The following is a 21,593-nucleotide window of genomic DNA, read 5'->3' on the forward strand; positions in this document are numbered from 1 at the left end:
CCCGTTCCACTTTCGGAACAGCCCGTTCCGAGTTACTCAAATGCCCCTAATACCTTTATAAAATTACGAAAATGTCATCAATAATTACGAAAATGCCATTACTAATAAAAATATCCTTTTAAGGAAATTGGGGTGTTACACATAGCCCATTATGATTATCATTATTTTCTCCGTGAATTACTTGTCATCTTTTTTTAGATAACCGAAAACCACATCACCACAAGAGCTTTTCGGCTTTTCCCCTAAGTATGTATTTAGTAAGCTAAACAGTTCAAAATTTTTGTGATTCCCATAGTTTATAGGGAATCAAAGTACCACTTGCAGGCACAAGATAAAAATATCCATAGAACAAGAACAGTTAACATACTTTACATTTTGTAAAAGAATCAATATACTATGTCACTAGTACATGAGATGAGATAGCACTGGCAATGAACATAAACCTTAATCAGCTAGATGCTAAACCTTCCTAGATTTACCACCCCAAAATACCATGTGGCTTCCATCATCATGATATTTCTACTACCACTAACACTATTTTCTATCTATGTTTTTATCAATGCCAAGCTGAAGCTGATATCAAATTTCTGCTCTTCCACCCCAGCAACATGGCACCATCCTTCTCCATTAGTGTATAATGTTCTGAATAACACCTCAGAAGGCTTCTTATGACAGAATTCACATAAGAGCTCAAAGGGCACTGAGTAAAACCAGCCATTGTTAACCTAGACTTCCACTTGCCGAACAATTCATGTCTCTCAACCCTTTCCTTGCCTTCACAAGCAATGATGTTCACAATATCCCTGGCCAGACAATGCTGCTCCACATTGATCCTGTCCTTGCTATCTCTTGAAAGGGTGACATCGATAGACTCAAAGATTGCCAAGTAGTAATCCAAGGTCTCAATGAACCTAAGTAAGAAAGGGGTTGTGTTTGTGTTTGATTCCTGCTCCACCAGTGTGGTCACCTTGGGAGAAAGTGACTTCACCAATCTCAAAAGTCCATCCCTGGGGTTACTCACATGAACACTCTCATCAGCTGTGTGATGGAGCTGCAAGGAGAAGTTCACGGCCAAGGCCTCACCAGGCCTGATATCAAGCATTTCCCTTGTCACATCAGGAGCAAAAACTGGCACTCCATGAAACTCAACTTGGATGCCAAATTTCTCAGACATCAAGGCCAACCTTTTGCCAACAATATCTAATCCACCACCACGAGCATACTTTGAAACAGGATCATCAATCCCCGTGATCCTAACATGAGGAGCACCACCAGGTCTTGCTGCAAGGGCCTGAAGAAGTGTCATCCATTGAGATCCCTGAGCAATTTGGAAATCTATGATGTGTATCCGATCCTCGTTTCTGCAAGCCTCCGCAATGGCTCCATTGGCAGCCATGTAACCAAATTTCAAGTAGGGACAGATTTCAAACAAAAGTTGCATGTAAGAGAGTAACTCATCACCTTCAGGCTCCCTACACCTAAGGGCATGGTAGATGCTATTCCCTGATGCTTCCTTCCTTGCAACAAGTCCTTCTACCATATAAGCGCCAAGCCGCTGGATCGGCTCACCGTTGATGGACACAGCATCTCTAGCCTTTGCTAGCAATTGATCAAAATCATCCATGCTGTTCTCAGCAAGGGCCCTAGCACATGATATCAACAATTGCTTCAAATTGTTGGGAGGGAAAGCTTGCAGTGATGGTTCCTCCATCAACTTTTGCCGTTTCTCTACACGCACAACCTCACTAGACTGCCTATTGCCGGTAACATATGATGGCTGATTCTGAGTATATTGTGATCCATGATTCTCATGGCTCCAGGATCTGTCTCTCTGGCCAGATGCCATTGGCCTGGAGGTGGTCTCAGCCAATGCTTTTGATGTCGTAAATTCATCATCATCAGGGGCCATCAGAGCGGTTTCGAGCTCAAGTAATGCGTGTTTGATTTTTTGGTTGCAACTAGCATTCTGTAGAAGAGAGATTGATCTGTGCATGTAATGGTTGGTTTCCAGCAAAGAGTTGCAAAAGGGGGTGACACTAGAGAGGATTTCTCCGGGGCTGTATTGCTCCTGGCTGTCACTCAATGCAGAAAGAGTATCAGAATCAAAGTGAGTGGAAAAGGGTGAGTTTGGTGAGTTTCCTGTGTCATATTTCAAGGGTCCTAGTAGCCTGTTGGGTAGAGATGGAACAGTGGGAAAAGATGACATGTAAGGTAATTCTGCACTAGTAACACCAAAACTGAAAAGCTGTTGTGAATCCATGCTAAGGTTATGGCATCAGCTGTTAATGTGAAGAGGGATTTTTATAATTTGACTAGCAAAGTTCTCAAGATTTTGCTTCAGACTTGAAGCGCAGCAGTTTCAATAAAATTACACAAACCTGCAATGACAACATAGACAAGCACGAATGAGTATTTTAATAATAGCACAATCACAAGTTCATAATATCAATCATCTAGCGAAACTGCAATTTGTGGAGAAGATAAACACGTGCACACAGGAGAAATAAAGGAAGTGAGCAAACACTAGAAAATCCAAGCTGATTAACTTTGAAAAATTAAATTCACTTCTTAGATGTAAATCAGCAAGTGAAAATTCTCCCATGATTGCATAGCAAAATCATTAATATCAAAGTAAACCACTATGAAAATCAATACCATCTATATTTTTATACTTTTTATACTTTTGGCTCAGTCCTCCGAAAGCTATTTATGTATCTTTCAGTAACAGGAGAGGTTGATGTTAAATATTGTATTTGGAAGTTGATTGTAAATATATATATTTTGAAGAGTGTTGATATTGCCATAAGATTTTGTAAATATTGTTAAATAACTCCGAAAGCTATTTATGTATCTTTCAGTAAGAGGAGAGGTTGATGTTAAATATTGTATTTTGAAGTTGATGGTAAATATATATATTTTGAAGAGTGTTGATATTCTCATAAGATTTTGTAAATATTGTTAAATATTGTATATTATTTTGAAGAGTGTTGATTTTCCCATAAGATTTGCATGCCTCGTCCAAAATCAACTTGTATATCTTATGCTTGCTTAATTACTTATTATTTTAATTGCAATTCACTCGTGACCCAATCAACATATGTGTCCAAGCATGTATTTATAGTCCCAACAAAACACTTATTTGGCACAAAATCGCATACAAAACAAAGCCTTTTTCCTTAGAAGAAACCTGTTGAAAGGTAGTAATTAAGATGGCACTTGCAGCTTCCACCCAGATTGAAGTACCTGACATCGCACGACCTCGGGCAGATTTTCCTCCAAACATTTGGGAGGATATTTTCCTTCAATATGATTCAGAATCTTTGGTATTACTCTGATAACCATGCATCCATATTTTACACTATCAATTCATATCAAATTATTGGTACAAGATTTCAAAGTAATAACTGTAATCGAATAATTAATTGATAAGTTCATAAAGAATCCGTAGTTAATCGAATAATCGCGTAAAATAATTTTACAGTCTTAGTGAATAGTCAATTTTCTCATATTTTATGTTTACGCGCATTCACATAGGTATTATGACTTTGTTTGAATTTTAGTATAAAATATTGTATTGTTTTAATCTTGAATCACTACACCAAAGTTGAGTTTTTGTGGCAATTATTTTATCTTTTAGGGGTCATATAAATGATCATTATTATTTTTACCAGCAATTATATAATGGCTGGTATATCCAAAGTCGCTAATTCTATTACCGGCAATTATATTAAATGCTGGTAAAAATTCACTTAATTGTTGGAAAAACTTAAATTTTTTAGTGACAATTCTAGTGGCTATTTTAAAGGCCATAAAAATTATTTTATAAAAGTGTTTCTTTCCCACTCCTTTTGCGGCTTTTATTTATTGCCAATGAAACCTTAAATCATTTTCTTTTCTAGATTGGCTTGCAGGAGGCAGTTGACAAAGTGAGCCATATCAGATTCACATACATGTACTTCACAATTATATCAATCATAGGCAAGACAATATATAGCTGATGGTAAACTTCAAGTTGTGACATTATCTGTATTACAGCTATCGATCATTCATTCAAAACCAATCAACTGATATAACCAAAATACTATTATTCACTATAAGTACAGCAGTATAACAAGGGACTCGAAAAAAAAAGGAGGAAAAGAGAAACACAAATGCATTTTCCAACTTCTACAATATTTAAGAGCCTCATCATTATAAGAAAGGTTTATCCAATGAAGTAATCCTCCAACATTTGCCTATCAAACAAAGTCTTTGCCGCTAGTTTTCGAGCATCTTCATCATTATTTTTCCTAAGAAGCTTTAGCAAGGAAGTGATGTCACCATCTTTAGTCATACTCTTTTGATTTGTCTCTGCTTATTAAAAAAGACAAAACTCATTATTAAATATAACAATAATCATGTATACATTTATCAACTTTTCATTTACAAAAACAACTTAGGATATTGTCTTTTAATGAGTAATACCTATTGGCTGAATTCCATCATCAACACAATCTATATTTTTCTTCTCTTCACAGGTTCTAAGGTCCACATTCTTAAAAATTTACACAAACATATAGTGTTAATAACATAACCTTAAATATAAATTTTCAAAGGAGAATAAAGTGAAAGAACCTTGAAAAGCTTTCCAAATCTTGCACACTTTGGAATGGTTGAAAACATCCTCTCATATGCATCTATAGTTGATGGAGAGCCACTTGAAGGAGTACCCAAATCAATTATCTTTTTAACAGGGGCATTTTTTTCAAAAGCTTTATCTAAATGGTTCTACATTCATATTGAACTTAATCAGGAGTTGCCTTAAACTTCAATCATATGAAAAATGTTGTAATTGAGCAAACTATAGAAACAACACTACACCTAATGTGGAATTCTAGTTAAAAAGACATAATTGCTAACATAATTTACAGGAAAATCAAGTTTATATTTACAGCAAAATTAAGCTCAAGAATCATGATAGCAATGAGGTGCAACTCATTTAGAGACATAATTTAAAAATATGAATCTGCAAACAACACTACCACTAAAGGTTTAGAAATATACAAAAATCTACGCATGAAGCAAAAGATAATGAATCTGCTAATGTTGAATTTACTGCTATTAATGTGAGACAACAATAAGTTGTAGATACAATGTTTTTAAATAATGCAGATTTATTTTTATAATTCACAATTTGAGTGATTAAATGAAGAAGTAAAATTGAAATGAAATGTGATAGAGAATGAAATAGTGGAGGTATAAGAAATAGGTCCAGAACACACAATGATACAGGTTCCAAAGTTTTAAACATAAGGAAATGGAGCATACCTCACGCTTGATTGAACCACTTGCCTCAAACATATTACTATAAGGAGTTGCAATTTTTTCAACTTTATATTCCTGCTCAAAACCATTATTAATACCTAGGACCTGATAAAAAACCAATAAAATAAATAACACATTTACATTTATAATATTACCTGTTCGAATGAACTCCCAAAGTTTAGAGCCAAAGGTAACTCTGTGGGAAAATGTTTATAAAACACTTGGGTCATGGAAGATAATTGCGATGCTAACTTATCTTGAATGTGTTTCATCAAATGCATCTCTTCATCTTGTTTTTCCTTTGACTTCTTTAACTCTCTCACCTCTTGCTCTAACTTTTGTATTATCCCATTAAATGTATTACTACCAAGAATATTTCCAATGGAAGATTTACTGCCCCATAGTTGAGAAGGTGTTGGACCAAGTCCTAAGCAACGAACACATTCACCAACTATCCAAACACAAGCTGCTTAATCACCAAGTGGCTCCGCTCTGGGAGCGTAACCACGGACACCGAGGCCACCATAGCCAATGCCGCCACCGCGTTGGTGAAGTTGCGCGGCCCTATCAGGTGCAGGCTCAGTAGGGACAGGATCATGACCTGGACGTTGGAAAATAGCACATGCCAGCATCCCCTTAGGGTTTGGGCGAGCATTGCATCGGACACTATGAGGAGCGCCCACTCCCTTATGGCGGTGCCGCCCACAGTGGAGGGAACCAGACCCAACTTGCCTGCCACGCGTCGCCGCACCAGAGTGTTGGGCTTCAGAGACAAAGAGGTAGGCGACGATGACGAAGGGAATGGAGAGGAGGAGGATGAGGTTGTAGAGGAGGCTATCGGCCTCGACGGCGACGAGCATGAAGTAGGAAAGGGGATGGCGTTGATTTCTGGAAGAGATGAAGTAGGGGAAGAGATGAAGTAGGGGAAGAGATGGTGTTGGAGCACCACAACATTTTGGAGAGCCCCTCTGAGACTGTTTGTGGATTTGGAACACTAACAATTAGGGTTTTCGTGAGTGTCGTGCAAATTTGCCTTCACTTCTACATCGGTTCTCCACAAAATCGATGTAAATATGCTTACATCTTCTATTTATTTACAAAATTGCCACCACATTTCTTATTTACATTGTTTCTATTGGAACCGATATAAATATAGCGATGTTAAATAGTATTTTTCTAGTAGTGTACTCAGAATCATATAAGGAATGCAACAAAATAGTCAAAAAGTAAAATAGAAAATGTTCATAAGGTGCTTGTTTCCATAAGCATACATTAGGCAAAGGATTAAGGGTCAATATGACTACCCAACATATATTCTCGCACCCTCAAGTGAGGTCTCTCACTCCCCCTTACCTTGATGAGTAGAAGTACGGTTCCCCAGTGACCTCCTCCTCATGCTTCTCTTGAGTCTTCAGAGCACAACGCGTAGAAAAAGAAGAAAGTGAGAAACGTGAAAATAACTCTCGGCAACCTCCTTTCCTAAAAATAATAAAAATAAATAATAATAATAATAATAATAATAATAACAATAATAATAATATTTAGCAAAAGATCATTACGTCCCTCCTTTTATTCTCACAAAATAATAAAAATAATTAAACATATCTCCTCCTTTTAATAAATAACATAAATATAATTCTTAATAAAAATATATTTTCATAAAAATAGTCTTATAAAAAATAATCTAAATATTAATTAAAAATATATCTATTCCCGGCCCGTAGTATAATTCACCATGCATTAGATCTATCAATTACAAAGTACTAGATAATTCCCCGAAATCCAAGATTTACCTAAGTTATGTGTCATAAAAAATGTAGAAAGTGGTGTTCTGCATCCATTATTGGCACCTCGTCTAAATTAACCCTTTTAGCATAAAATAAATAAATCACGACAAAACAAAATATTATTTAAAACAAAGTTAAGATCACCAAATCATAACTTAATTATATGCCTCTTTTAAAATTATAGGATCAATAAAATGTCATCTGTAAATTAATTTACGTAATAAAAAAATATATCATACAAATTATTTTAAATATATTTAGAATTATATACTATCTCAAACTCGTGTCCCTTTTAAAATAGACAAGAATTCACAGAGCCTAATTCACTCCTTAATTTAAATTAAATTTAATTATATTTTTATCTCTTAAGTATATAATAATTATACGATTTTAATCTTACAAATTTTAATTAAATAATTTTAGTTTTTTTAAATATTGTAATTGTAAATTTTGGTCCCTCAATTTTTAATTGAAAAATTTTAATTGTTAAAGTATCAAAATTAAATGATTTTAGTCTTTCAAACATTATTATCATATAAATTATTTTTACCTATTTAAGTTACTGGTATTATATATATATATATATATATATATATATCATTTAATATAATAAATGAAAAATATAATATATGTAATTTAAATAAGTTAAAAATTATATAAAAAATTATACAATCGTGATAGGAATTAAAATGTATAATTAAGATTTTAAATTAAGAGACAAAATATAATAATTGTGTGTTCGGCCGCGTGCTTATCATATCCGATCCAAATTTTCATTAAAAAAATCGCAAGTCCGGAAGAGATGACACAAAACCAAGTGCGTGCTGAATGAAAGTTGAAAAAGATAACATTTATTATATATACAAATAAGAAAAGAAAAGAAAAGAATTAATATACATGATAAATAAAAGACAAAACATGCACATAAAAACATGAATGAAAAATAAAATATTTTATTTTTTATTGTTTACTTTATTTTATTATAGTAGTATATTTTATTATTATTATGCTATCTCTATCTATATGATAGGAAACCAAATAATTAGGGTTTTTTTTCCAAACAATATTTTTATTTTTTAGTTTTATTATAGTAGCATATTTTAGTTTTATTATGTGTTTTTTTTATTAAGCAAGCCGCATTAAAATTATATGTTTAAAACTACAACATTAACTAATAATACTTGTCATATTTCTAGTAATAAGCATTATTAGTGTTATTTTTAAGATCTTAATTTCAAAAGAATTTTTTAACCTCAATTAAATTTATTAGATCGGGAAATAGGTGATCAAGCAAAACATGTAACCTCCCACTTTTTCAAATAGATTAATAAAAGATTATTTAATTAATTAATTTAGGAATAAAATATTCTAAGTAATTTTTTAAATTCAAATATGTGAGGTTAATTAGTTGGACATTTTACTAATAGGTCACATGTAACATCCTATTTTATAAAATAATAATATTATTAAAATATTGTTACATTATGGTCAAAATTAATATTTATTTTTACATGTGGAAAACAATTTTATTATATTAATTTATTTAATTTAATGGGATAAGGGGAAATGGGCTAGGTTGACTCGGTTTAGTGAATTTTTAGGAGATGGGTTACGCAAAATTATCCTGACTTGTCTCATTTGACATTTTTAGAAGGGCTGAGAGGGAAGAGGAAGAAGTACTCAAATAAGGAGAAGTACTCATATAGTCTCAAACTGCATCAAATTGTTCAGATCATCACGTACAATAAGGTATGGGGAGGGAAATGAGCTAATATTCATGTGTGGGATTACAATAGAGGATGGGTAACAGGAGCAATCCCTAGATTTCTAAGATTTCCCAATTTTTGTTCTGATGTTGTAACCCACGATTCAATTAGGCTTTGTATTGGTTTAGGGTTGTGTTTCTTGTATTGTTTGTTAAAATTGATGATCTAAATGATAACTGAATTCACTGAAATGTCTCTATGGGTTAAGGTTTTTGAGTGATCTGATTATTGTTAATTGGTATGTAAATTCTTGAATTAAGACTATATAATGTGTTCTTGGGTAAAAATAAGTGTTTTTGACCAAATGGATTGATAAAATGATGTTTGTATATATGTTTGATTATAAATGTTGGTGATGGTTTGTCAATGCTAAGTTTCTGGAAAATGCATGCGTTGGGCGCTAGGCTTGAGTCCTTGGCATCGGGCTTGCATTCATACTGATGAATGTGAAGCCCAGATAGGGTTACATCAGGCGTGGGACGTATCACGCCAGACATGAATATGTTGTGTGCTCTAATTGGTTCATTAGCGCCAGGTGCAACATGAAAGAGTTATGTGCTCTCTATGCATGGTTCATTAGCGTTCAACGTAATTATAATTAGGTCGGGCATGAAAATTTTATGTGCTCTTTGTTGTGACTTAGAGTCGAACGCGGCCTAATGAAGCCCAAAGTAGGCTATGAATATGTTATATATATATTGATGACTTTTGATGATGGTTGTGAAGGGTATAATGTCTACTAGTAGGGGCAGATCCACGTTTTGGACTGTGGGGGCACTTACCCCCACTACTATTTGACACATACATAATTTTTTATTTTAAAAAATAAAAATATATTATAATAAAATAAATATATATTTAAATTATCATATGTATAAAATATAAATTCGGAGAAAATGTTTATTTATTTAATATCTGTTAAACTTTTAAAAGAGATTAATTCTTTTATGTAATAAAAAATACTCCAATAACGAATCAACTTTTTAAAAAAGTTTAATCATAATATATATATATATATATATATATATATATATATATACATATATATATATATTAATACTCATATATATAATGTAATATATTAAAAAACTCAAATTTTGATAAAATAAAATTTGCAGTATATATGTTTACCTTTTGTGCTTTCTATTTATTGTATACGTTGATTAAAAAATTAAAATAAGAAAAATTGAAAGATTTATGTTCCATTTGGAATTTTTATTATAAAATATATTTTAAAATAAATTATCATCTAAAAATATATATTATATATTAAAAACATGTTTATATCATAAATAAATTAAACTTGATTTTTATAAAATTTAACATATTTATTTTTATATTTTTAATAGTATTAAATTATTATAAAGTATGTCTTTAGGATTATAGTTCTACCCAAACATTTAAAAAAATTGTCTATGATAGATAAATAAGTCATACTTAGGATAGATAAATAAGTCATACTTAGGATATATATTTTTAAAGAAAGTTAGGTTCAAACCTACTAAATTATAATAAAATCTAGTCAGACCTAATTTATTTTCATATATAATTATAATCGTAGATATAAAAGCTTGTAAAAAAATAGTTATCATATATATTTATGCCTTTAAAAGTTATACATAAAATTTTTAATACTACAAATATATAAATAAATATTTCCTCCACTATCTAAAATTTCTGGATCTGTCACTATCTACTGGTGACTATTGGAAGAATGATGTGCATTTAGATGTGTTGATGTACAAATGTGAGTGGATGTTGCTTGATATTTAATTGTGCATTGGCATGGATGGAGATGATGAATGGATGAGGTGACATGACATGAGCATTTGTGCACGTTGCATACACATTCTCCCTTGCCATAAGTGGTGATTAGCAGGGTGAATTTTATACACCGATCATAAGTGGTAATTAACAATGTGACACAGATCATAAGTGATGTAAACGATGTGATTAGGCGTGGCGGTGCCTGAGGAGATTGATGAGTCACAAAGCATGATGTGATATGAATTATAAGTGATAAGTGATTGTGTGTGGTAACTGTATTGAGTCTTGAATGTCATGCATCATTGACATTTGTGTTTTGTCATGGGTACGATGCGATATACACCGCTAGAGAAGGTATCCTTGTGTAAATACTTGGGGATTATTCTTTGGCATAGCTTGGTTTGGGAAGTCTCAATCTTGCTCATTGTGTGCATGAGACGTATCTTACACAGCTCAACTATCCCGATAAGATCCTAGTAGTATATCTTTCTAGTGAGACTGTTGTGAGTGATGACTTGGTCTGACATGACATCTACTCCTAGACTAGTCAACTTTTGGGCAAAGAAAAGTATTTTTATTGACGCCACATGCATATAGTTCAGGAATGTCTAGTCTATGTATGATTATAACATTTAGCTCGTTTTTGAACTATATTTTGATTAATGTCATGATGGAATGAGATATAAATTGAGTTAAAATTATTGTATGGATTAATGGGAAATTAAATTATTGATTTTATATAATATTTGTGTGTGGCTACCCAGCCTTATTCTATACCGATAGTTAGAGTGAGATATGTTTTCACTCCTTTATTTTCCTAATGGATGTTTTATATGTGATTGCAAGAGGCTTCATTTGGAGGAATCTAGTTGATTAAAGGGATAGCTCTAATACATGTGATATCGAAGGATCTTGGATTATGTTTTATGCTTTCTATTTTAAGAATTATAGTTTACTTTTCTTAAAACATATATTCTTTAAGTTTGTAATAGTTAGGCATTGATTTAATTTTTTTTGAATTTCAAATGTGATACTCTTTATCTTTGTTTGAAGTTATTCCATTTTCATATTCCCTTTTATGATCATTATGTTTATTTAATTAAACATGTGAGGTAGAAGATATCACAAAACAAGTATTAAGAATAAAAGAAAAATAATTAACTAAATAAAAATATTTATTGAATAAAAATAGGAAGTGTTACATAAAGTAAAGTCTACTACGTTAATCTCAACAACGAGCCCTTTATTCTCTCAAATCACTTTAAAATATACAATATGTAAAAAAAATTATTTTTTACAAACTCTATTTTTATAAGATTTTAAACAGGCTTTCCCTAATTGGACTTTTGATGTCCACTTGCTCAAAGCTACTAATTGGCTTACTTAAGCGAACTCTTCATGGTGTTTTAGCAATATCTTCTAAATTAGCTCATTCACAAAACCCAAATGGCTCACTTTGAGTGAGCATAAAGTCACTCAAAATTTGCTTTCCTCTCACCCTAAGCAAATACTTTCAATGTTCAACTCCTTTACTATTAGCTCCTTCCTCCTAATTGTATTTCAAAACTAAAAAAAAACAATCAAAAACAACTAAAACTAAAATGATTCTACTAATTAATAAGATAAAATTAAAATACTAATATTTAACAAAATATTTTACAAATAATTATCTAAATTGAATAAAAGATATTCTCATATCTTTCGGTGATGACAACCCAAAAGCAAAAACTGTTTGATTATATCCAAATTCACTAATTACATTCTTAATTAGGGTTTATTTTTCCTAAAATCTGAAGCTGCAGGAGCGTAATAAGCCCCATTTCGAGACTAGCAATCCTTCCTTGTGCTATATGGAGGTTAACTTGTTTTATCTTAATTTTAATAAAATTATCTTTTCTTAAAATAAAAAAAAAAGAATAAAAACTTAACTATGCCGAATCGACCCAGATACGTTCACTACATACTAATTAAAACAAGACAGCATCGCTTATAATAAACGAATGAAAAAATAAATAAAAGAAAAAAATGGGAACTAAAAGGGTGTGCCTCATACATTAACAAATTAAAAGATGGGATAACGTACTGCATGTTGGGTTGAAACAAATTAATGTTACAGCTGGAAGACATTTTTGGGTTATACAAAGTACTTTTTATGAAAAATATTGCGTAGTTTATTGATGAAACACCGAAACATCTATATATCTAGATTTTTGAAGGGGACCACATGTTAACGTTTTTACTCTTAAAGCACAAAGATCATAACACATTTATAATATGTGAAATATATGGCTTCTCCTAGCGGTGTTGATTGATGCACATAGGATCCACAAGCAGTGAAGAGACGTATTCTTTCAGCAATTCCCCATTTGTGAACCTATCTTGGTGGTTTTCATATGAAACCTCACACATTCGGGTCAAATTAAGAATAAAATCAAGCACCGGCTCTGGGATATCATTTAAATTGAGATACTCTTTATTTATAACCTTCCAACAATCTTCAACATCCTTGTGAATAAGTTTATAGGCGTCTGCTTGTGAAATGTCATATTGCTTCATGCAACATTCAACAGCTGAGGCAACATGTACTCTTTGTTGCTCAAACTATATATCAAAGAAATTTCAAAAGTTTAATTAGGAACATAATAATTATATCTATCTATATCAATATCTATATCTATATCTATATCTATATCTATATATATATATATATATATATATATATATATATATATATATATATATATAAATCAAGGGGGGATTCATTTACTTAAATCTATCTAAACTTACTTCATTCAATAACTTATGTTCTATATCAAATTTCAACGATTTAACTGTTGAATTTAAAGTTATTAATGTATAAATCAAATCTACAAATTTTTAAAATCATCTGATACTTCTTTTCATTAATTCAAATTAACGGATAATCATAAAGTTATTTTATATATTGATTTGAATTAATGAAAGGAAGTATCAAATGATTTTCAAATTTTTTAAAAATCTGTAGACTTGATGTAACACCCCGAATTTTCTACTAATACAATGTTGAATATTATTATTTTTATATAGTTATTTTTGTTAATTACAGGGGTTTTATAGAGGTTTGTATTAATTTAAAATTATTTATGAAAATTTTATATAAAGTTAATTATGATTTTTTAGGCCTAGAACGGCCTGTTCCGAAAAGCGGAACGGGCTGTTCCCAAAAAGCGGAACGGGCTGTTCCAAAAAGTGGAACGGGTCGTTCCAAAGGATGAAAGTGAACTATTTTGAAGGACCAGAACGGGCCGTTTCAAATGGTGGAACGGGCCGTTCCAAAATTTGTAAAAACGCCTAATTGGGTTTTTCCATAACGGGTCGTTCCCAAAGTGAAACGGGGCCGTTCCAGTGTAAGAAAAATTCCTAGAAAATTAAGTTGGAAACGGGCCGTTACAACTATAGTCAATGTGTGTTAACATGGATCCCAGAACGGGCCGTTCTGATTTCAGAACGGGCCGTTCTGCTTTTTGAAAACGGGTCGTTCTAATTTTGGAACGGGCCGTTCCAGTTGAAAAATCTACGTATATTTGAAGACTCTGGAACGGGCCGTTCCGAAATCAGTACGGGCCGTTCCGGGTGCGCCAGGATGCCTATAAATAGGGGCAAGGGGGGTGAAAATTTTATACTGAGTGAGAAGGTGAAATCTTAGAGAGAGAAAGAGGAGAGAGAGAGAGAGAGAGAGAAACAAACAAAGAAAGAAAGAGAGGGAAGGAAAGAGGGAATCCAGAGGAGGAGGCCCTGCCCAAGTTTCAACTCCGCTTGTCCAGGTAAGGGGGGGAGTGAGAAACCTCGCTCAGGGGTGTGGGGATAATTATTGGATAGTTTGTTTGTCGGATTGGCCCTCAATCCCTTGCCGTTGTTCTGTCTTATTTTCTATTTGCTCTACTTTATTTCTTGTTGAAAATAATAAATGATTATGTAATCCCAATCCCTTGCCATTGTTCTGTCTGATTTTCTATTTGCTCTACTTTATTCCTTGATGGAAATAATAAATGATTATGTCATTAACATTAAAAATGAATAAGTTTTAATATGAATAAGAATGTCCTTTGTGAATTCCTATGCGAACCTTATGAGGAGTATTTATGACATGACCATGTGAAATATGAACAAATGACATGAGACCTAAGAATGGGCTATTGAGACAAATTGTGATTATGAGACTATGACAAATGAGGACATGATGTACTAAATGAAATTCTGTAATAAGTTAAATGTTGAGTCAATGAGATTATGAATGTATGACATGCATCATATGCATATATTACTTCAGGTGTGCCACTGAGGCCGCATACCCACGATGTAACATGCTAATAAGGTGTACCTTATGGTCACCCACGATGTAAGATGCTAATAAGGTGTACCTTATGGTCACCCACAATGTAACATGCTAACAAGGTGTACCTTAGGGTCACCAACGATGTAACATGCTAACCAGGTGTACCTTAGGGTTACTAGTGATGATATGTGAAACTTCCTTATGGCGCCACATGCATGCATTTATGAGTCGAGTTCATGACATCATAGCATGATAAATGAGTATATATATGATATTGATTATTTATGTGTATTGTTTACATGTGATTTATATTTGTTGTGTGTGTGTGCTATCTAACCTTTATTTCTTCACCTAAAACTGAGTTAGATGTTTCTCACTCCCTTGTTGTTTTTGTATATGTTTAAATTATGTTGCAGGTGATCAACATCATGAGGATGTTGGTGATGAGGCTTAAGGCTTCAGTTGGGCATGCTCTAATAGGATGTGACATCGGGCATAGCTAGGCTTATTTTGAGATGTTATTATTTTAAAAGCTTTAATTTTCTCTTCTTTTGTAATTTTGAACGTTCTTGAGAAAAAGACCAAAATGTACATTTTTGTCATATTATTTTTATTACATGATTTGGAAATTATAAATTAATTCCTAACTAGGAAGCACTACCACCTTTGCTGGAATTAATCTATATTTTCCTTTATATGATTTATTGAGTTTTGATACTTATATGTTGACTTTTTATGATTTATGAGTTACGAATGTGAATCTTCTACCTTATGATATTTGAGACATTTGTTTTATCATGAAAGATGTTATGAAACTATGAGACATTTATTGTGTATTTATGTTGGGGTAGAGGGTGTCACACTTGATCTATTTAAATTCAATGGTTGAATTGTTGAAATTTTATATAAAACATGAGTTATTGAATGAAGTAAATTTAAATAAACTTATTCCTAAAATAAATATATTTCTCCTTTTATATATATATATATTCCTACCTATTTTTTAGTGGGAGTATGTTAGCAACCTACACCAAAATTTTAGGATAAAAAAACCACTCATTTCTTTTGATTTGGTTAATTCGTACAAAGGATATTAAGTAATTTAATTTAATTGTAAATGAAAATTAAATATTTTCTCTCTCTTATTAACTTCATTCACTAAGTCATTTCTTTTTTCTATTAATTAATTTTTATTTGTTCAGAGAGAGGGGAGAGACATTATGAGAGATGAGAGAGAAATGAGTTAAAGAAGGAATTTAATAGGAGAGAGATAAATAAGTTAGAGAAAGAACTTAATAGGAAAGATAAATGGGTTGGAGAAGAAATTTAATAGGAGAGATAAATGACTTAGTGAAAGAAATTAATAAGAGAGAGAAAATATTTAATTTTCATTTAAAATTAAATTAAATTACTATAATATTTTTTATACAAATTAACCAAATCAAAAGAAATGAGTGGTTTTTTTGTCCTAAAATTTTGGTGTAGGTTGCTAACATACTCCCACTAAAAAATAGGTAGGAGTATATTAGCATTCCCCAATATATATATATATATATATATATATATATATATATATATATATATATATATATATATATATATATATATATATATATATATATATATATATATATATATATATATCTCATATATAGCTTCATTGTATTCAGCTTCTATCCAATGAATAAATAACTTTGGGTGGAGAATGTCAAATCAATTCCTTACTTTTAATAAGAAATGAATACCTTATGTGAGGCCATGTCATCCACTACTCTGCCAATAATTGATGCAGCTTCAATGATATTTGGACCACGAGAAGCCCAATCCAACACATTTTCTGTTGCAAATTCTCCAATGCAAATAAAGGATGTTATGAAAAAGGGGATAGTAGAACTTAAAACTCCATTAACTTTATACTCATCATATGTTGGAACGTAACTCTCATGACACCATTTGGCTTCAACCATGTAGCCTTTAATTAAGTTATAAATCTACAAGCAAAATAACCATTGTTGATAAGATAAATTGAATCATAAAAAATATTCAAATAAGAAAAAAATTGGAATAATTAATTTACCGCTTGTTTAAAATGTGGCATCACAAAACTTGATTTTCCAGTCTTAGTTGTCTTCAACTTTATTTCTTCACAAAATTCTACAACCGTATCAAACACTACTCTCATGCATTGTGGAAGACATCCAAAGGGATTAATATCCCATCTGAAATTAATAAAATAAGTTATTTTTAAGACCTTAATGTAAATGTGAGATCACAAGTTAAAAGTCAATCATGTATTTTTAAAGTCGTCCTTTTTCTATTAAATATATAGTATAAGCTATACTTTATGAAACACATCAACCTTTCAATTGCTTTTGTGAAGAGTTCAAGTTCTTGAATAGTGCCATAATCATCATAAGTATCATCTAGAAGAGCAACAACAGCAGTCAATTTTCCCATAAACATTCTTATATAACTGTATTCAAGTTTGTTGGATGATGTAGCTAATGACCAAAGATAGGCTTCAACCAATCTATCTCTAGCGTAAGGAACCTTTATTGCAAAGTTTGATTTTCTCCACCACCTGTTGAAAAAATAAATTACACCATAACAAATTAAATATACTCCATTTTAATTGTTTATGTTTAAAATTTGTAGCAAGATAATGTATTTCGAAGCATAGAAAAATGTTGTCATTGAATAAAAATATAAATGTGACGAACTTACTTGTTGATATTGCCAATTTCTTTTTGATGTATTTTTTGAAGAATATTGAAATCGACTTTTGCAAAGGTTAGTAGAGTTTCATCATGAAAAGGATCTTGTTCATATATAGTCATGTGATACCTTGCCTCAAACCTAAGTACACTCTTATTAAGAGGTCTCCTTAAGCAATGATCGATTTGGATAGCAAGAGATGGACTCACTCGGTTGGCCAAGGACTCCAGATGAGTCTTGGAGAAGTCATACGCTTCTTCTAGTATATCATCTTCGTGAGTTCTTAGATGTGTAGCTTCATACAAGTTACACAATCCTTGAATATCATTGACAAGTGTTTCATCAAAGTTTCCTTGGTCATTTTTTAATTTGTTAAATATGCCTGCTCAATTAATTAAACATTTATAAGAAATAATAATTATTTAATAGATTTTGAGTTTTGACATTAACTTTATAGGCATAATTTAATTTTTCATATTTAAATATCAATGAGAAAGATGTATACATACTTGATGAAATTTGATATCCTTGTTGTCTAAGCAACCGAAAAAGTAGAGCAAGAGAGTGATGATTTTCATCTTCATTGAAACTGTCGTTAATTTGTTTCAGTGCTTGGTTAATTTCTTGTTGAAATTGGTAGGATACACCGAAACGTTGGATTAAGTCAATTAAGTTTAACTTGTCGATGATATTTTGATTTACGGATGCTTGAAACATCATTCTCACATCTTCCTTTAACATTTGAGCTTGCTGCTTCACATTGTCACTGACTTCCTGCAAATATAGCTGCATTTAGTTAATCGTTTACAGAGGTTTAGAATATACATTCGTATCTTTTGTGACAGGAAAAAAAGATTACCCAGCAAGATATGCCAAAATGAAGTTAAAGTATGTCTTTTGTTATTTTTATTTCTGATGTATTTTGTGTGTGTTCTCTTCGATGCTTCGTGTGTCAATGAATTTTTTCCAAAAGCTGGGGTCTAATTTATATGTAGGCTTAAAACAAAATTATGTAATTTTTAAAAACTAATAATTTAACATAGAGACATAATTTTGAACTATAATGCTCATTTCATTATAAAAATAAAAATAAAAATTAAAGACTTAAGTTTTTAGAAATACGCATAATAAGTTAAGGAAACTATATTATATTCATGGAGGAAACATTATACTAAATTACAATTCATCAACTAATTAATATTTTTTATACAATTTAAATAAAGAAAATCATATATATATATATATATATATATATGAGCCCCTTAATGACATTCTCAATGTATGGATGACAATGAAGATTCATTTTGACGTCGAAACGTTGAATATGTTACGTAAAAGCATAAAAGAAAGGTTTAATATATCAACATTTTATTCATATTTTTGAAAATTTTTAATTAAATCCATAAATTAAAAATATTTATAACTAATTCCTTAATCTTTTATATTTTTGTAATTAGGTCCTAGAGTTAATTTAGTGGTTTGAAACCATTAGAAAAATAACACTTTGTTTAGGTACCCAATTACAAAAATTGTACAAGATGAAGAACTTGAATACAAATTATTTTAATTTGAAGACTTGATTAAAGGTTCCCAGAAAAAGAAGAAGAAAAAAATCCAAGAACATGATAATGCAAACTACGAAAATTATATATTACCCGGTTAAAAAATAACATATAAACAAAAAGGCAACAACATTAATTATAAACACTAGAGATAAAAAGAGACCTTTCATGCCTATTAATAATTATTAAAAAAAACTAAAATAAAATAAAAATAATAGAGTGGATAATCATTAAAAAAGAATAATAGTTATTAGAAAAAATTATTGATTTTTATTTTTTTAAAATAACAGAATGATATAATAATCTACTAAATATGGAGGCATATGTGTTACACTTAAAAGAAAAAGAATGAAAGAATTGAGTATACTTGGGTCTTGATGGTATTTTTGGTGAAATAAAATCAAAATGTGATCTTTTTTTTCTTTTGTTTAATATTTTAAATTAATTAGAAAATTTTAATTTTTCAAATAAAATATATTCTATAATTTATTAAATACTATACACTTATCTCAATATGCGGCTGAACTATTCACAGTAATTTGTTGTTAGGAATTAGACTAACCGCAAGGAAATGTTGCAAAATTTACATCATGAAAGAACAGTAAAATAATAGAACTCACATCTATTTCAAACTACACGAGTATATATGAATATAAATATATAATACCATAAACTCAGAAGCATATTGAAGGAAAGTATCTCCCCATATGTTGGGAGGAAAACTCGCGCAAGGTCGTCTGATATCAGATACTGCATTTTGGGTTGAAACAACTGCTGAAGCTGGAAGGGACATCTTTTGCTCTATACAAATTTAAGTGCTTTGTAATTTCTGTAGTTTATATTGATGAAACACCCAAACATCTATCTAGGTATTTATAGGGAATCGCAGTTTAACTTTTTACTCTGAAAGCAGCTTGCTTGTGTTTCTTAGTTTCTTCAAGGCTAATTTATTCAGATAAAATAGGGCAATATGATAAAATGAAAAATTAAATAAATAAAGGGCAATTTATTGTTTTTATTTTAACATTAATTAAGTGCATGATGCAAAACAACGTTGATCAGTTTAAAAATATAACATTTTTTTTATTCATGTATAAGAAATTGTTTGACATTGAATCACCATGCTCGATTTTCCACTCCGACAGCTGGAAAATGAGAAAGAAAATTCATGGATGTTGACATCACGTGAATTTGTCCTAATGCATGCAAGTTGGTTATAAAAATAATCATTTCTCTCCAAAATTATTTTGATTTTTATATATTTTTATTTGGAGTTGTTAGGTCGCATGTAATTAATATTATATATATATATATATATATATATAAAAGAATAAAAAATCACTTATTTTAAAAATAAATTTTGATAGATTTATTTCATTTAATAACTTATAAAGCATAACAACAAATCAAATTCATGTCAAGTTTCATAACTTTTGTCTATTTATTTATAATATAAAATTTGAGTTAAATTTTATTACGTTAGCATATCATTATAAAATTAATTTTACATATTATCATGTCAGCATATTTGTTTATGTAAAAAATTTCCTAAATTAATTTTTTAAACTTCTATCTTCTATCATATTTTTTCTTTACTTTCTATTTATTACATATCTCTGCATTCTATTTAATATATCCATCATTTCTTTATCGTCTAATTTTTATTTCATAATCATCAAAAAGGTTCTACTTTTTTTCTCCTCCTTTTTTTCTCCTTCACCCTTTATATTATATATGTATGTTGTATATAATCTACGTCTTATTCTTTTTATTTAATTTTCATCTTACATGGCAATCTTTGTTAAAAATGAAAGGTACCACTTTTTTTTTCCTTTTTTTCCTCCTCTACCTTTTGTATTACATAATTATGTTCTATCTAATCTATCTCTCACCCTCTTTATTTATTTTTCATACATATTTACATTCTATCTAATCTATCTTTCACCCTCTTTATTTATTTTTCATTTCACATGTCAATCTTTTCACTTTTTCCTTTTTTTTTTCTCCTCTACCTTTTATATTACATATTTATGTTCTATCTAATTTATCTTTCATTCTCTCTATTTATTTTTCATAAATATTTATGTTCTATCTAATTTATCTCTCACCTTCTTTGTTTATTTTTCATTTCACATGGTAACCTTAGTCAAAAATAAAAGTTTACTCCCTTTTTTTTTCTCCTCAACTCTCTATATTACATATTTACATTTTATTTAAATTATTTCCTATCTTCTTTATTTAATTTTTATCTCACATGATAATCTTTGCCAGAAATAGAAGGTACTACTTTTTTTCATTTTTTTTACTATTCTCAATTTGTCACACATAATATGAGATTTGATACCCAGTCTTGCAAAAGAAGAAGAATCACAAATTA

The 21,593-nt window shown here is 30.6% G+C and overlaps 2 protein-coding genes across 3 annotated transcripts; both read right to left on the reverse strand.

Annotated features, from left to right (window-relative positions):
- Positions 1–318: 318 nt before the first annotated feature.
- On the reverse strand, positions 319–2,642 carry LOC109794491 (chitin-inducible gibberellin-responsive protein 1). The gene has a single exon (XM_020353937.3). It carries the CDS (start codon positions 2,258–2,260, stop codon positions 557–559), a length of 1,704 nt encoding a protein of 567 aa, XP_020209526.1. The 5' UTR covers positions 2,261–2,642; the 3' UTR covers positions 319–556.
- A 10,010-nt stretch (positions 2,643–12,652) lies between these two features.
- On the reverse strand, positions 12,653–20,106 carry LOC109793809 (putative terpene synthase 2). 2 transcript variants are annotated; one of them, XM_020353284.3, is made up of 7 exons: positions 19,884–20,104; positions 18,164–18,428; positions 17,664–18,036; positions 17,299–17,520; positions 17,017–17,158; positions 16,685–16,930; positions 12,653–13,225 (listed from the first exon to the last, which is right to left on the reverse strand). In XM_020353284.3, exons 1-7 carry the CDS (start codon positions 20,007–20,009, stop codon positions 12,920–12,922), a joined length of 1,680 nt encoding a protein of 559 aa, XP_020208873.1. In that variant the 5' UTR covers positions 20,010–20,104; the 3' UTR covers positions 12,653–12,919. The 2 variants fall into 2 exon arrangements, with proteins under 2 accessions (XP_020208873.1, XP_082921878.1); XM_083065752.1 differs by having other exon boundaries at positions 13,086–13,225; positions 16,665–16,930; positions 19,884–20,106.
- Positions 20,107–21,593: the final 1,487 nt, after the last annotated feature.

This window comes from Cajanus cajan, chromosome 10, assembly GCF_000230855.2.
Source record: "Cajanus cajan strain Asha chromosome 10, NIPB_CcT2T_4, whole genome shotgun sequence".
Classification (NCBI taxonomy): domain Eukaryota; kingdom Viridiplantae; phylum Streptophyta; class Magnoliopsida; order Fabales; family Fabaceae; genus Cajanus; species Cajanus cajan.

Bases quoted from the DNA above. Each gene is read 5' to 3' on its own strand.
- LOC109794491 (XM_020353937.3), bottom strand. From the start codon at position 2,260: ATGGATTCACAACAGCTTTTCAGTTTTGGTGTTACTAGTGCAGAATTA.
- LOC109793809 (XM_020353284.3), bottom strand. From the start codon at position 20,009: ATGTCCCTTCCAGCTTCAGCAGTTGTTTCAACCCAAAATGCAGTATCT. The intron at 16,931-17,016 runs GTAAATTAATTA...TTTTGCTTGTAG, and splicing joins TGCCACATTTTAAACAAGCG to ATTTATAACTTAATTAAAGG. The intron at 13,226-16,684 runs GTATTCATTTCT...TTTGATATATAG, and splicing joins ATGACATGGCCTCACATAAG to TTTGAGCAACAAAGAGTACA.